This window comes from Molothrus ater, chromosome 7 (genome assembly GCF_012460135.2).
Source record: "Molothrus ater isolate BHLD 08-10-18 breed brown headed cowbird chromosome 7, BPBGC_Mater_1.1, whole genome shotgun sequence".
In the NCBI taxonomy this organism is placed as follows: domain Eukaryota; kingdom Metazoa; phylum Chordata; class Aves; order Passeriformes; family Icteridae; genus Molothrus; species Molothrus ater.
In genome coordinates, this window is record NC_050484.2 from 27,545,843 (window position 1) to 27,563,369 (window position 17,527).

General features: G+C 42.6%; 1 protein-coding gene across 1 annotated transcript in view; it reads left to right on the plus strand.

Moving 5' to 3' along the window:
• The window catches only part of PDIA5 (protein disulfide isomerase family A member 5), a 98,099-nt gene that overhangs the window by 48,598 nt on the left and 31,974 nt on the right, over positions 1 to 17,527 (plus strand). The window contains exon 11 of the mRNA XM_036386670.2: positions 479 to 615. Coding sequence (XP_036242563.1) covers positions 479 to 615 — 137 coding nt within the window. The remainder of the gene's footprint in view (positions 1 to 478; positions 616 to 17,527) is intronic.

A 17,527-nucleotide genomic window follows, 5' to 3' on the forward strand; every position in this document is an offset into this window, starting at 1 on the left:
ACACTCCTTGCTCTGCCGGCCCTAATCACGCTGTCAGTATCCAAGGTGACGGGTTAAATTGGCTGTTTCTGCTCACTGCTTTTTTCTTTCATTTGCAATGACTCCTGTGAAGTACAAAGTGGAAATGCTGTGAGAAAGGGAGCATCCTGCTGAGGAGGGTAAAAGAGTAATAGAAAATGCATTTGATTTCTATACTGTAATAACCAAGCAGTCTGGGTATCTCCTCACTCCATCCCCTTCCATTGCTGATCTGTCCTCAGGAGCTTCTTGCAGATTCTTTTGTTCCTCCTCCAGTTTTATCTGTGTTTCAGTGCCTGTGAGTTCTGGATGGGTATGGGATTATGGAAGCTGTTCAGTAGGGTTGGTGTGTCAGACATGTGTGAACATCTGCACAAAGTGGTTCCTTAGAGTTTGACTTGACAAGATGACTGCTTAGCACCAGAGAGCTGCCTTTAAGCTGTGTCTGTTTGTCTTGTAGCCCACAGGCACCTCAGCCACAGGCTCCAGAGACTCCTTGGGCAGATGAAGAAAATGTAGTTTATCACCTGACTGATGAGGACTTCGACAAGTTTATAAAAGATCATTCATCTGTGCTAGTGATGTTCCATGCACCATGTGAGTTTGTTTTCTCTTCTCTACTCTGAGCCAAATGCCTGCTAATGAAATCAGTGATGTTTTTCCGTGGAAGTTTCACAGAACCATGAACTCAAAAGTCCAGGCTTTTCTTGTTTGTGATGGTTGTTAAATACACAAGGCATGAAATGTTTGTGAAGTTGCTGACTTCACATTTAGGATGGAGATGTGCCTCTGGAAAAGGGACGCTTTGTAGGCTGAGTCAAAACATAACTGAGGAGCGTAATGATGCTTAAATAGTCTGAGTACTCATCATTTTACAGCATGATTTCCCATTTTCAACTTCTCTTCAGTATTGTTTGCTTTCAAAGCAGAACTCTGATTGATTGAGCAACTCAACTTGAGAACCCTGAGCTCCTGGGTTCTTGTCCATGGCTGCTGCTATGTCATTTTGAGCATTTTCACTCCTCTGCCACAGTTTCTCTGGCAATATAAGGGGTGATTGTCATTGTATATTGTGCTGAACTATGCCAAAACTAGGCCTAGTTTAGAAAGACCCCAGGTCTTTGATAACTAATGCAGAGTTGGTGGTGATACTGTGTATTGTTCTGCTGAAAATGGATTAAATTGATCTTTTTCATGACTTGAGGTTTTAGCTTGACAAATAAAATCAAGTGGGTTCCCTTCAGGAAGCTGAAGGCCACACTGCCCTCCTGGGATGCTGTTGGGTGGAAGAGTGCATTAAACTCTTAGTTCACTGTGGATATAACTTGTTTCAGCTGCCTATCTGGTTCTTCTAATTGTTTGTGTTTGTGATGGACAATTCAGGCTTGAATCTGCTACACTGTGTGACACACAGCTTCTAGCTCCTCTTGCTGCCTGTGCTGGCAGCAGTATTGGGTGAGATGTTCCTTTTCAAGTGCCTAGATTTAAAGGTTAGGACTGGAGGCAGGCTGTGTGCTGACAGCTGAGGGTCTTGGCACAGAGGCTGAAATCCTGCTTCCCTTTAAGCCAGCAGGAGTTAGCTCCAAAATACCTTTTTTGAAGGTCTGCTCATAAGACTCATTTGTAAAACATACCATAATGAATTTCCTCTGCCTGGTGAAATGTCTAAGAATTTGGTCCACTGGAGCAGGGGACTGACTGCTGTTCTGTCGCTGTGTTCCCTGGATTATTTGTACTAATGAAAGTGGGACCGGAGATGAGTGCCTGCTCTGAAACCCCAAACACAAGGAGCAGAACTGATGAGGCCTGCTCTGAAACCCCAAACACAAGGAGCAGAACTGCTGAGGCCTGCTTTGCTCAGGAGTTATCCTTCATTACCCAAATCCTTCCTTCCTTCCCCAGATTTCCCTGCACCCCGGTGTGCCAGTGACAGCAGGGGCTGCTGCTCCTCGGCAGCTGTGTGCTTGCTGAGCAGCTGCTGCCAGGCACAAATGGAACTCCTAAATTCCCCTCCTTTCCCTCTCCCTGCACAATGACATGGAAGAAGTGTCTGCTCTCTCTCAGCATGTTCACACTTAGTAGTACTTTAAAGCTTTGCCTTTTTCTGAGTTTGTAAATGGGCAAAGGAGTCTGTCTGGTCATGTATTCAGGAGGGGGAAGAAATCAACAGTTGGCCCTGCAAAACTTATTCCTTTACAAAGCCAGATTAAAAATAGATGAATACATATGACTGCAATCAAATTTTATAGGAAGTTCAAGTTAGTTTTAAATCTCAGTAGGATTCAGTTCATTTTTTAGTGTTTTTTCAGTATTTTCAAGAACACAGGTAACACAGTTTTAGGAGTAACAATATTGCATTACCTGTTTTGAGAGCAGGGGTGCTTCCAGACAGATATGTTTTGTACTAAGGGGCATTCTGCACTAGGCATGTTTTGTACTAAGGGGCATTCTCTACCAGCGGTGCTTTGGCTGTTATGAAAGTAAATCAAATGCTTTAATTGGGCTGTCACAATCTTCTGATAACATTTTCCAGCTGCTCAGAATTGGGATGAAGAGTGTTCCTTGCCAAAACAACTCCATTTTAAATGCAACTTGAATATTTGGGGCATTTTATTTACATTCAGGTGGTAATGGCAATACATGCAGAATCCAGCTCGTACACGTGTAAAAGATGTGTGTTGGTAAGAATCTCTCTGAGCATCCTCAGCAGGGAGTATGAGGCTTGCAAACTAATTAATGACAGACAACTATCATAAACAGTTATCTCCATGATTAAAAGCTCTTCTCTTAGCACTTCTTAAATGTGCTAATGGTGTCACCTTATGAATATTAGGAGATAAATTATTCCAGTAAGAAGTGGCAAAACCAGTGAGCATCTTAATTATTTTAACCTTGGTAGCTCAGGCTGAGGAAGTTTTTTTTTAAAAATGTATTAATAAAAAAAAGTTGAAACATCTATAAAATAAGCTTATAACACAGGATATATTTCTGTGTAACTTAGAGTAATCAAGGGGATTTCAGCACTGGCCTGGAATTAGCAAGTACTTAAACTCCTGTGTCACCACGCAGCATACACGTGACTTGGAGTTTTTCTGGCACACTATTGTGGTTTAGCCTCAGCCACAGCTCAGCCCCACACAGCTGCTCCATCATGGTGGGATGGGGGAGAGTTTGAAAGGTAAAGCCAAGAAAAGTCATGGGTTTGTAAGGTAATTTAATAAGAAAAGCAAAAGCCATGTACAGGCAAACCAAAACAAGGAATTTGTTTACTACTTTGCATTGACTGGCAGGTGCTTGACCATTCCCAGGAGAGCTTTATCACACATAATGCTGAACTTGGGAAGACAAACTCCATCACTCCAAATGTATCCCCCTCTCCCCTTTCCCTAGTTCTGTATGCTGAGCATGACAGCACATGGTCTGGGATATCCCTGTGGTCATTGGGGTCAGCTGTCCTGGCTGTGTCCCCTGACATCTTCTTGTGCACCCCCAGCCTCCTTGTGGTGGGATGGGGTGAGGAGCAGAAGAGGTCTGGATTCTGTAAGCCATGCTCATCAATCGCTAAAACATCCCTGAGTTATCAACACTGTTCCCAGCACAAATCCAACTCATGGCTCAATACCAGCTACTGTGAAGAAAATGAGCTCTATCTCAGCCCAAACCATCTCACATCCATGAGGAGCTGTTTTACTAGAAGAGAATTATTTCAGTGATGCTTTAATTGCATATTCAGATGACCAATGCATTAATAGTGTGTAGTATGAAAAGACATGTGGGGAATTGGCAGCATTTTATCTGCCCCCTGCCCCCAGTGCTGAAGATACAGCTGAACCAAACACATCCCAGGTAAATACCTGTGAACTGCACCATTAGGCACTGTGATGGATGTGGCCACTTGGGTCTCCATGCCTGTGGCTATTAATGATCATCCCTGAGGACCACACTGTAATTATTTACAATCAGGTGCACTAACTAGCCCAAGGACATGGCAGCATTTTAAGTGCTGCCTAGCATAACTAAGTTCAAGGAGAGCAGCTAGTGTGTTTGAAACACATCAGGAAGGTCTGCAGCATGCAACTTGCACCTCTTGGGATCAGAGACACCATCCCTTTTGTGCAGTAGTTTAACACAACCATTAAACAGAAAATGTGCTGCTGCAGGTGATTACTGCCAGCCCTGAGCGACATGGGTGAGTGTGGGTGGGCAGGATGAGTTCATCCTGCTTTCCTTTCACAGGTCACTGGGGACACAAAGCAGGATTTCTAACCTTCTCAAACTCCTTTGTAAAGCCCTTAAGAGGATGTTCAATAAATCTGAATGTTTAGCATAGGTAAACAGTGACCCAGCCAGTCAGGCTCTGAAGGCACTCTCCTCCCCAGCCATCTGTGAAGGGTGTACAGTGTTGTGCTCCTTACTTTAGTATTTTGCTGAAATTTCGTAATTTCTGGTGGTGAGCTTAGTGTTATCCTGCATATATCCAGACTGGAGTCTTGCAGACATCTGAAGTGTTTTTTCAGTGTGTTGTTGTACCCAAAAACTGGGTTCTTGTGCACTGTACAAAAGAACAAAGAAAGGGCCCTCTCTCCCAAAGGATTTGGCATTTTCATTTGGGTTGATCATATTTGGTAACTTGAGATAGCAGTTATGTTAGTGGGCCTATTTCTGAATCTATAACAAAGGATTTATTGCACCAACCAAAGTTATTTCTGTACTATAACATAACTAAAGGCACTGTTGGTGCTTATGATAAGCTTCTGCTAGCAATGAGAATAATGATTCCATGTCTGTATGTGCTTCTTGATATCTGTGCCTACAGCTGATCAATTTATTTAGATGCCCAAGATGACAGCTGGGTTCTGAATGTCTCTAAATATGGGTTATGCTGCCAGTCAAGTGTTGTTAAATGTTTTAGTGCTTTAGTGTCATGGGGACTAGCTGGGACTTAAAATGCTCCTGAGTCCCATGATTGTGAAAAAAAAGCCCTGTTTGTGTTTTCAGTTTCCTCATCAAACTGTTTGCTGAGTCCAATGCAATTTTAAAAATAATTCTGTCCAAAATATTTGCCAAATTAGTGAGGATTGCAGTCTTTCTGACTGTGTTTTGTTGAAAGAATAAAACCCCTACACATTTATCCTTTCTACATTTTTCCTCAGCATTTTTCTCCAAATCACATCTCAGCCACTAAATAAACCCAGCCAAGTCACTGATAAGTCAATTCAAATGCCACTGAAAGGTGTTCAAAGTCCAGGATTGAAATTCAAGTCAACTCAGAAATGTTTTCTGGAAGTGTCTGCTGTTCACACACAGGAGTTACTTTTCATTATGTTTTGTTAACACAAGTGACACTGCTAATGTTTTAAAGGGTACCTGTTCTTGCAGCCTCAGGCAGAATAATGTCCTGGTGCCACTGTGAGCTGTAGCCTGCCCCTGTACCTTCAGCAGGCATGGATCTGAGGAGTCTCTGGTGCTGGCTGGTGGTTGTAGTCAGTCACCCCTGATGTTTGCTTGGGCTTGCTTTGCCCTCTCTCATTCCCCATCAGCCAGAGCAAAGTTTGTGGTCCAGTACTGATGCCAGAGGTAACAGAGGATAAAAAAGTGCTTTGGCTGTACTGTTAGTGTGAGTGTGCATTTGCTTTTTATAAAGGATTAAACTATTAAAATGTTTTCCTGCAACATTTCTTCCTTGTGTGTGAGCTTAAATTCAGGTTAAACCTGTGTTCTTCCCAGTCCCCTTCATAGGGCTCCTTCAGAGACTATATAAGCTGATTGCAGGGTTTGTAGTAGGAGAAAAGTCAATATCCTTAGTAGGATATTGGAGCCATTGTGGTTTTTCCTCCATTGATAAAGAGGGAAAGCAGGGATAATGCAGCCTAACAGATCTTTGCTTGCTTCCTCCCATGGAAGGGAGTGCAAAAATAAACCTTGAAATGATAAGGTGCACCACAGTTTTCATGTGTTGTTGAAATGTCCATGAAATTCCTTTCCTGTCCTTGGCTATTTTCTCTACCTTTATAAACCAACCCAATAAATTATGCAATTGCTGCTTTCCAAAGTCAGCTATTTAGCTGTTCAGGTTTTTAATTGCACAGGGAGTGGTTTTATCAATTTGGCTTTGAAAAACAGCTTTTCTCACCCTTCACTCCTTCCCTCCTCCCTCCCAGTGCATTTAAACCCAAGGTTTTAAGCGACTTTGTGAACTCATTATTAAGAATCCCAACCAATTAGCCCAGTAGAAGAAGGCCTCAGCGTCTAACCAAGTAGTGAACTTGTCTCTCTCCCTGCTAGCTCACCATCACTAGTTTCAGTGGCCTTGTTTTTGTTTCTTACTGCTGCATGTGGTGAGACTGGGATGTAGGAATCCATTGCTCGCTTTAAATATGAAGCAAAGTGAACCCAAAATGTGTGCACAAAATCAAATCTATTTTTTCAAACCATGTTTTACGACTATAAATAAATAAGTCTCCCTTTCAGACCCCCACTGGTTCCTTGTGAAAGCAAGCTATGTTGCTATGAGCTCTAATTGGGATGTCTGTTGGCAGCATCAACAGAAAGGCCACGAGTTGAAAAGGCTGAAGAATAATCTACTCTGCAGCCTGAAAAAAATGGCCTTTCTAGCATAGGTCAGCAGCAGGCTAACATTGGCAGCCTGTGATAAATAAAGAAATTATATTATTTATAAATAAATAAAGTTTTTCCATGCTAATTCATGATTCAATCATAGATTTTTTTTTAAATGTCAACCAACGCAGTTGTTTCCTTAGAGGTTAAAGGCCTGTGGGTTATCCAAGCATCCAGCAGCACTGAATTATGGATGGAAAGATCCTTTAATTTTCATTTGTTCCTGTCATTTATGACATTTGTGATTTTCAAAATAAAATGTTGGTTGTTTTCAGTGGGTACTTTGGCATCTGCCTTCAGATGTAGCGCCTCTGGGATAAAGGCAGACAGTGGGTGCTTAGAAGCTGATTTTGATGCACCTCTGCAAGTCTGGATTACTGGAAGTTCGTAGTGTGTAAGGCAGGTTGTACATCTGGAATCTGGTCAGATGCCATACGCCCATGATGCAGGTCCATGTACTAGCCCATAGGGAGCTACACAAGGAGACATTTGTGTGTCAGGGTGCCTGCTGTGGGCCACCAGACCCTGTGAACATATTCTTGTTTCAGAATAATTAGAGAAAGCTTTGAACAAGTCAAAATTTCTGGACTGTTCTGTGGCTCACAGGCAGTGCCTGCCTCTGGTGGGATTTTGGTGGAGCAATGCAGATGTCAGGGTGGGTTGTTGCAGTGCCCACATCACTGAAAACTGAATTGTTGTGTAAGGGCACTTGGATGACGAATGTTGCTGTTTAGGAGTCTGGACAGATTGTTGAAGAGAAAAGATGTGCTTCAGTTTTAGAATAGTGTTTCCTGACTCTATGTCCCATAGGCTCCTAATTCTAATGTTGCCTCAGTGTATTTTTAATGGGATGTATAATAAAATGCTTCCCTGTACAAGCATAAATTGTGCCAACTTTCTGTGCACTGCATGCATGTGCTTCTCAGCTGAACATTCATGGCAGGCTTCTGGAGCAGATACATTCTTCACGTAAACCAGTTAGAAATTGGTGCATTCTTGGCTTCAGAATCTGCTTCCACTGAGATGAGCAAGTCCTGACTGTTGATTTCAGAGAGAGGAGGTCTGGAACATTTAGACTGGGCTCTTCATTATTGACAAGCATGGAAGTCTACAACAAGATGTTGCTTGATACTACATATATTTGAATATCACCAAAAATCTTAAGCAGTGTAAACAGTTCAGCGTAAGTGACCTGCCAGTGCAGAGATCTGTCTCATTAAACTAATCACAGAAATTATTTTCAGGGAGATTTAATCACACATTAAAATAGAAGTACTTGGAAAGGCAGCAAACCAGGAAAATTAAGAACCTGGCATGGATTTTTCCTTTAATGACAATACCACTCATGTTTCTCAAGGATCTAAAAATAAAAATCAATATGATTTTTTAGTGGTACTTAATATAAATGGGAATGTGAAGAATATAAGAATCCTGATAATTATCTTGTGCAGTAAAACTTGATAGGATACTTAATGGAAGGGGTGAAGACAGTAATGACTGATACCATTGTCTCTTTTTGTCAGTCTTCTGATACTGGAGCATACCGTTCGTATGGGATTTTTGTCTCTTTGAAGCAGTTTGTGCTCTTTGAGCAGGGTATGGTCATAAAAAAGGATGAACTAGTGATAAAAGCAATAGCCTTGGCCTGGAGATGTGAAAGTTTAGTTCTTGCTTTGCTTTGCTTTGATTTGTACAGTCACGACCCAAGTCACTAAATATTTGTCGGTTTCCAACCTGTGAAGTGGAGATAACATTTCACCTTGCGTGGGAGTTTTATCTAGCAAGCCATGGCCAGACTGAAAGCTGCTCCAGTATTGCAGGAATTGAGATATGGAAGGTGTATGAGCTCTGCACAGTCTTGATTAACATGAAGGAAGTAGGATTTTGCATTTGGTGTTCTCTGGATTGTGGCAGACATCAGTTTTTGCCCCTCAGTTTAGGAAACCCCATCTGCCACTTGGTGAGCACAGAGCTCAGACAAGATTATCGTGGCTGGAGCTGATCACTCACAACCTGGTTGTAGTTCATGCCAGGACTAAAAGGGAGGAGGCTTGACTTGCTCTGGTTCAGCATCACAACAGAGAGAGTGGCAAACGTGGGGTGTTTTGGACTTTTGGGCTGCTCTACCTTTGGGCTGGATCTCAACTTGCTCTGTGGCATGGCGCTGTTCTGGGGACACGGCGTGTACCTTGAGTAACTTACTTGGTAGCAGTTGTGGGTGTTGAACAGAATGCAGGCTAGAAGTAAAGGAAGAAGGAAAGGAAACAAAATATGGATATTTGGGGGTTGTGAAATTTGGGAGGTTTGTTCGAAATGCATCGCTGTATGCTCACATCCGATTGGGAGCAATTACATTGTCTATTAAAGAAGACATTTTCAAAGGCTATACCAATCAGAAAAAAAGCTTCATGTGAATGTGTGGCAGGTGGTGTGAAGGGAACATTAGTTTCTTTGGGGATTTGCTGCCTCATTTCTCACATTACTATTGCCTTCCCTCTCTCCTAACGAGTCCTTACCGACTGACTCAGCCTGTGACACAGGAGTAGCTGCCAGAGCACCAAGGAGCAGCTGAGGGGTGACAGCTGAAGAGAGACTGGCCTCATTTTCTGGGTATTTGTTGTAGGTTATTTAGGTGTTCAGAGGGGTCTTTTAGAGGACTTAGGTAATTTTAGCTGTTAAAAATCCACATTTGAGTGTGTGAATTGGATGGCTGTCCTCCTGGCAAGCTTGACCCCAGTGTACATATAAGCCCTTAATGCTCTTGTGGTGAGTTCTGATAAGAGTGAAACATAACTTATTTTTCTAGGTCTCTAATGATGGTGTAACAGTAGGAATTAGCTTTAAGAATTAGACTCCAGGTTTATTTTTTCTGAAATAAATTAATTTCCTTGCTTGGATAAGCTCAATATACTGTGCAGGGCTCTCATTTGGAAAATGCCTTATAGTATCTTGGCCACTTCAGTCATTACCAGTGGAGTTTTCATCGTCAAGTTTATCTTCCTAAATACTTTATGGCTTCAGCTTTTATTCTGTGAAAGGTAGAGAACTTACATAAAGGGCAAATAGTGAACGGAGACACCTAGAGTCTGCCTGTCTGCTCCTGCTTGCCTGTCTGTCTGCTCCTTGTGCCCCTTCAGAAGGTGAGTAGGCAAGTGATGCCATTTTAATAATATATTATATATGAATTCATTGTTTGGCCACTGAAGCATTGTGCTGATGGTGGAGCTGTGTCTTCTGGGCTTCTGACTGCTTGTGCTTGGCAACTGTGCCAGCACTCTTCTCCTAAATAGGTGACTAGATCTCAACTGGTAGCCACTTCTCCTGTGACTTAGGACAAAAACTGTGCATTCTGTATAGTATCTCTTCCTGATACTTGACTTTTCCATCTATCTTCACAGTAATACTCAATGTCACCATTCCTTTTAATGCCCCTGTCCCCTGAGCTGAAGTTCATTGGGATTTACCTTTCTTAGGAAGATCCCTTTGCATGGCATCCATTTTGCTGATGTCTTACACAAATTGCATCCTAGGAAATAATTCACAGGTTATGCTGTTTTTGTGAGCTGAACATTCAAAGCTCTTTCATCTCACCTGTGTTCTCTGACATTTTCATTGCTTAATCCATAGCATAAAGTCTTCCATAGTGGGGTAAGCGTGTGAGGAAAACCAGTGCAACTTCTCTTTCCTCCTCAAGGTAAAATTTTGTTGTTCACCTGGCAATGGAGAAGGGGGTGAATCTTTTTAGGATGTTAAATAAATCTGGCTTAATTGAGAAGGAAACCTTCTGGTGGTATTTTTCATAAGCTCTCAACAATTTCACCTTAAGGCAACCATGCTGTTGTCTCACTTTTCAATAGGGGAAGATTAATTTTCAACACCTACTCGGGGCCACGTTCCTCAGAGCTGGTGTAGGAAGTGTAATTCATATCTCCCAATGCCAGCTGATCCACCTTCCTTCACTTCTTTTCCCTCCCAAGAGGGATGGTAGGAGGCACCATCATCTCCCAACACTGATTTCTACCAGTTGCACCACAGTCTTGAGTGAGAGGAAATATATATGCAGTTTTAGGAAATACATGCAGTGTAATCTCCAATAGCCAGAAGCTGAAACCACCTTTGGAATGAAAATAAGGAGCCATGTGATTTTTTGTTTTAGTTTATTTTACATAAAGATGATGATTAACTTTGAGGTTGTTCCTGGATGTGTGCTGGACTCTGTGCTGTGCAGATGGGGTATATTTTTTCAAAGGCTGCTTTCAGGAGTCCAGCTCAGCCACGACCCCCTGTGAGCTCAGAAGCAGAGAGTTCACACTGAGGGCATGATGGAGCAGAAATCTCTCTTCCTGCCTGACTCCCAGGAATCCCTGGGAGGCAGCAGCCTCTGGCTGATGCTAGCCATGGAGAATATTCACCCTTTACCCTGAGCCTGAGTCAGAAGACACACTCCAGTGTTACCAGAAATAAAGGCAGAAGTGTGTGTGTGCAGTTCACCAGAGCTGCTGCCTTTTAAGTCCCATGCAGGCAGCCTGCAGCACTCACTCCATCTTTGCCCCTTGTGCTGAGCCTTCTCTTCCCAAGGGCTGTTGCTGGCTAAAGGTGGCCCTTCTGCCAGAGCTGTGAATGTGGCACAGATGCAGACAGTGTTCCTGGAGGATGTGTTTAGTTAAGCTCTCTTCCCAGTTTGATCTGATTTATGTAATGCATCTATCTTTTTTAAAAATAAGTAAATAGTTTTAACTAATACTACAACTGTCTAAAACTGCTATGATTCTTCTCCTGAGCAGTTTCAGTGATGCTGGGAGGGAAGAAATTATGCCACTATAGAAAAGCCAAGATGGTTCTCTGGGTTTGGGTCACTACCACCTCAACAAGTCATACGGACAGAAAGTGTGACCAATTTGTAATAATTTTGTGCCCTAACTTCACACTGAAGGGCTCCTGGAAGCAGGCAGAGACTTTCTTCTGCGTGGCCATGCTGGGATTGGATTTGCACAGCTCATTGCACGCACAGATTGCCTGCACTCTGAGTTCATGGCAGTGCCATGAGATGGTGATGATGGCGGGGCCGAGCCGCTGCAGTGCTCCGGGATGAGCTGTGCAGCCCACGCAGCCGCCGCCTTCGGCTGCAGCCGCAGCAGCCCTGACTGCAGTAATCCAAACTGCCTAAGTATTTTCCTTCTAATGCTGCATTTCCAGTTCCTCAGAGTCTTTTCCAGACTGACCTTTCATAGGCTTTGTCTTTTGTAAAGCCGTAAAGCTGTTTGCTTGTCACTGATCTCTAAGCGGTGTAATGACTGGTGGAATCAAACCTGCCTTTAAAAATACAGTACTGGGGGGAGGTGTGTCTGGATTTGTGTATGTGTGCACACATTTCTAGCTGTTGGAAATTTGAATTCAATATCATGTTAAAGATATTGAAGATGCGCCTTTTGTAAGAAAACGTCAAGTCTTGAAACGTCCTTGTCTTTAAGTATCTGGAATTTTACCTGGGTGTGCAGTGCTGCTGGTAAGAAGATGAATGGTTTGGTGGGAGTAAGTACCAGAGGCATAAGGTTGTGCAAAATTCTTTGAGCTCCTGATCCCTCCTACCTTCCTAAGGTGATTCCTCTCTTTTTTTGGTTTGGGTTTTTTTTTTCGTTTTGGTTTGGTTTTTTGTTTGTTTGGTTGTTTTGGTTTTTTTTAATGCATGTAGATCGTGGCATGGCCTGACTGCTCTGACTGTTGTGACTATTAAGTGAACATGCAACCAACATGATTGCAAATTCATACCTGTGATTACGGGGAGAAACAGCTGCTTTTGTCATCCTGCCTCCCTGCCAAATTTGTGGATGATTTTCCATCAGATGTCTGCAATGCAGATGGCTAAATTATGCAAGGGAGTCTGCAGCTGTTGTAGTTTATGCTCTCCTACACCGGTGAAGGAACTGTAAACTGACTCATGTCAGACCTGAGAGATCCTCTTTTGCCTGATGTATGTTGCAGCCTTCCATGGCAGAAGAGAATACATTTGTGTTCTTGCATGGGTGATAAGAGGGCTGGGATTTGTGTGTCCTTGCTGTGGCTGCAAGGACTGTGTCTTCCCTGCTCCATGTAGGTACTCCTACGTTCATATGTAGGGATGAGAGTTCAAAGTTAACAATATTAACTTGTAAGAACTGGCTATTCTGCTGTTTTCAGAGGTCACTGCTCTTCTGGGATTAAAAATAGAGAAACCAATGGTGTTATCCCCAGGTGTAAAATGTTTAAAGAATGAAGGTACATCTGAATTTTTTTACTTCTTTTTTTTTTCTTTTTTTGAAGTTGTCTGTAAATCTATGAGTGTATTCTGAACTGCCAGTGGCCCACTTGCTGAAAGCAGGACATGTTTTGTGCTTCAAATTCATTTTCTCGTCAGGCTAATGGAGGTATTTTTGGTGTGCAGCTATAGATGGATATAGAGCTGGCATTATAAAATAAATAGCTGGTACATGATAACAGTATTCGTGCAGTCTGTTGATGACAGAAATGTAATGATTCTTTAAAATCTTTATTTGCAATTTAGTTTACCTCTAGGGTTCTTGATGTCAGAAATAGCTTCTTCACAACTGCCTGGATGTTGTCTTTTATCTCTTGCTTGTCACGCACACTTCAGATCCTCAGACAATGTTATCTTGAGATGAGAGGACATGGCCAAAAGCATGGCATTTATTTATATAGTCATAATAACCTGAAAGAAGCAAACAGTGAATGACAGAGAGAAACAGATTTATATTCTTGAGACATCACTAAGACAGCATATGCAGGAGCTTAGCTGGAGCTGCTTAGCTGGTTTTCTGCCTGTAAATCTTGGTTTTAGCAGTAGAAGTACTTGTATTAGTTCATTTCTGAAAAGGTTTGGAGCAACCGTGCTGAGAGTCTTTGCCATGGTGCCAAAGAGGCTGCTATAAACACATACAGATACTTCCTTGGAAAAAGAGTTGCCTGGTATGTTTGTGAGGCTTTCCTTTGTCCATGTGCTGCTCACCCTTTCACTTCAGCATTGCTCTGTCCACACTTGGCCTTTGCCTCTACATTTGCATATGGTCACACTCTGCAGAGGACAAAGTGCTGAGCAAGTGTTGTCCTCTGCCCTGCAGTGGGACCCTGGAGGGAGGTGACTTGTCTGCACTGAGGTGACATGGGGACCTTTGATCACCATTGTTTGGGGTGCAGCTGAGCTAAGCTGTGTGACAGTAACTGCACAAAAGGAAGGAGCTGCTTATCTGCCCATCTGCACAGTGCAAATTAGAAGACTGATTATAAATAAACTGGGAAAGCAGAATTCTTACTTCATTTAGACATCTGTTTTAAAAATGGTTAGCAAGGGTGTGTACTGTCCTAGCACTGATGGTTCTAAGTTTTGACTTGTTTTCCCTGTCTTGTAACACTTCCTTTTTGCTTATCTGTGTGCTCTTTCTATCTGAGCCTTGGCCCTAGTAGCCTGGGCTCTTTTTGTGCAAGAGGAGCAAGATGAAGTGTTAGAAGTCAGAGGAGTTGTCCTGAACTGGTCAGCAGAACCAGGCACTGAACCTGGACTGGTTTCTGCTGCTGGATGGAGAGTAACTCTGTCTTGCACCCCCAGAGCAGCTGCTTGTCTTTTGCAAGAAAAGACTGAGGCTGTGGGAGTCCTCTTGGATGGACACCTACAGGACCCTTGGGTGTTCCCACCAGCCATGCCCCACAGAGGCTCAGAGGGTGGCAGTGCTGGAGCAGGCCCAGGCCATCCTTGTATTGAGTGCAGCCTTTCTTTTCAACTGGGATCAAACTTCCCTTGCTTAGACTTTCAGTTTTAATGTCAGTAAGCACTTAACAGGACAGTGCATCTTCTAGAAGCACATCTGTCACAGATGCCCCCTGCAGACCTCTGGGCTCCTTCCATTGTCCCAGCAGCACACAGGAGCATCTGGGCCTGTAGGGTTGTTGTTACTTTCCCCACTCATTTTATGAAGAGAAAGCATCTAAAACTAGAGGAGCTTAGCACAGAGGGATGAAGCTGCTGTTGAACAACCTAATGTAGCAATCAAAGGAGAGGCAGTGACCTTGGAATTCATTTAAATAACTTTTCATTGGCCTCAAAAATGTAATGGCAATCTTCACAGGATTATTCAAAGATAGGATAAATAATCATAGGAGAGATTAATTAGTTTGCAGTTTGTAGGTTTGATTTGTAATTCATATCTCCCCTTTTCTGCAGTGGTAGGTGAAAGCAGGCTGTAGCTCACAATAGCAAAATTCTCATGAAGACAGGCAGAAAAGCATTGTTTATTGTGGGAGAAGCTCTTAAAATTTGTTGTCCCTCTCTCAGGTTCAGTCTAATGTTGTGAATTTTTTCCAGGCTGATACATCATGCTGTCCTCTGTCAGGGGTAGAACAAGCATTCACAATAAAGATTTGAAGATTTCAGTTTGCATTTAAGTGCCTTTTAAAGATCTGATCCTGCTTCCCTTTATTTTAAGCCTGAGTGAGTTAGCTTTGTGGCAGTCAGTAGTGCTGTGTCTGTGTGATTTCATGAAAGAACCTGGAACAGTGACATTTCATGGTCTAGATATCTTCATCCAAAATATTACTTATATGATCTTCAGATGCTTTGGATATTTTTTCATTTCCTGGGCAATATGTGCTTGTGTTACTGGTTTGGGTTTTTTTCCCCCTGTGCAAGGCTTTGTGAAAACTCTGGTTCTTTAATGCCTTTGGTTGATCAGATCTAATTAATTATTGGAATATAATTGGAATATAGTGTAGATTATGTGGATACTGTAGCTAGAGCACAGTATGAACCTTGCTGTGGCTAAGGGACACACTGTGTAAATCCCATCAAGGTGAAGTTAGCCCTGCAGAAAATCATTGTTTGTACAAATTTAAGCTACCTAATTCAGAGAGTTCCCAGTATCTGAACTGGGAGTTGAGATGCCCTTTGGTAAAAAGTGAGGAAGAGCACAAAATTAATTCAGTTCCCTGCTCCTAAGAGGAGAAATAAATCAAATTGGGCAGGTGTCAGAGGGATCTGTCAGCCCCTTACACAAAGCCGTATGCCTGCAAGTTTTCTGTGGGTGGCAAATAAATCATTTTCCAGCCTCTTTTGTGCTTTTAACCAAGATAAGCAGTGCTGAGACAGTAACTCTTCCTCAGCCTGTCCCAGCTTCTTCCTGAATTCTCCTGTGAAGCTGTCGCATCGGGTTCCCAGCATTCTCACACCATGGTGTAAAATTAAAGCAAAGCTCTCTCCACCAGCTGAGCTTCCCTTGTTCTGCTGCTCCTACCACAATACTATTTTTTCCTTAAAAGAATGGCATGGGGCTCTTTAGTGCTGTGGTCTCTGTGCAGATAACTAAGTGGTATGGACTGTAGCTGGTGTTTGAACAGGAGCTGGTCTGAGTTCAACTGCTTTGGTATTTGCTGTAATTCTTAGGTGGGATTTGCATTTGTTCAAATGTTCCATAAACATGCCCTGAAAGTGTTCCATGATGTGCTGTGGTGGCTGAAGCTCTGTTTGCTCTGGTGAAGTTACTTACACCTGGATGTCTTACTGCTTCTTGGCTGCAAACACTCTTTGACTTAGGCTATATAAAACATGCTTGTCTGGTTGAGTTCAGGCCCAGATTTGTGTCTGCTGGCTTCAGCCATCATCCCATCAGAGGGAAACAAAGCAGCAGTGAGGTTCAGAGTCTTTAGTTTATTTTCTTTTAGACAATGGTGTAAAAATATCCCCAGCCCTGTTATCCGAACACCTCAGAGTCGGCTTTTGCTGGCATGCATTGAAACACATTTCTAGCCATATCTTCTGATATAACTTCCAAAAGATCAGCAAAGTCTGGGCTTTCTAGTGCCCCTTCCAACAATAACAGCTCAGGAAAGTGAGCTGGCAGCTGCTGCAGAGGAGAGGGAGAGGTGCAGTAAGGCACTGCACAGGATTGCAGCGCTCCGGGGCCAGCGCCTTGTCCCAGCTGCCTGCACTCCAGTCAGACCTGAGCCTCACCTGCTGGGTGTTCACCCCAGCCCCTCTGTCCCTGTGCACTGTCCCAGGGGGGCTGCCATTGTGCCAGTCCCTTGGGGACGGGGAAGGGGCTGTCACTGAGGCCCAGCAGTGCACTGGAGGTGCCAAAGTGTAACTTCACATCGTGGCAGGATCCTCACCTGGGCATGAAAGTTCAGCCTGCCTCCAAGCAACTGCACCTCTGAAAGCAGTTTAATTTACACCCAAATACTTTATTCTAAGTCAGCTTTTCTCACTCATACATTCATTTTACTTTATTGTAATGTCAGCACTTAGCAGTGAAGTAATGGCAGATCTCTGGAGAACTTCGCACAAGCGAGAAAGCACCATTATCTCAATTTTACAGATCCTGCTTATGTTGGGAACATATGTGGTGGTGTAATTACACTGATGTGATTAAATCAGTGCAAATCCTTCCTAGAAGGACATGCTGCACCTCTGTAAAGCAGGGCTTATTATCAGTGCAGTTGAATTCAAATTATATTACTCTATTAAGCTTTGCTAGTGTAAGCCTCCACTGTAAGTCACAAAGTCACGTGAGGAGCTGTGTTGTTTCTTTTTAAAGCAGATAAAGATTTGGAAACTGAAATGGGTGAGGTTGTGCTCTGCCCAAGAGCATGCTAGAAGCAATGGGCTTGACAAATGTTTATAGTACTTTTTGTAAGGAAAGAGGTGTGGGTGTGAAAGCAGGGGTGTATTATTATTATTATTATTATTATTATTATTATTATTATTATTATTATTATTATTATTATTATTATTATTATTATTGTTATTGTTGTTGTTGTTGTTGTTGTTGTGGTTGTTGTTGTTATTTTTAATAGATTAAATTCTTTGTTTAAACTGTTGTGATCATTTTGGAAAAAATCCTATATCATA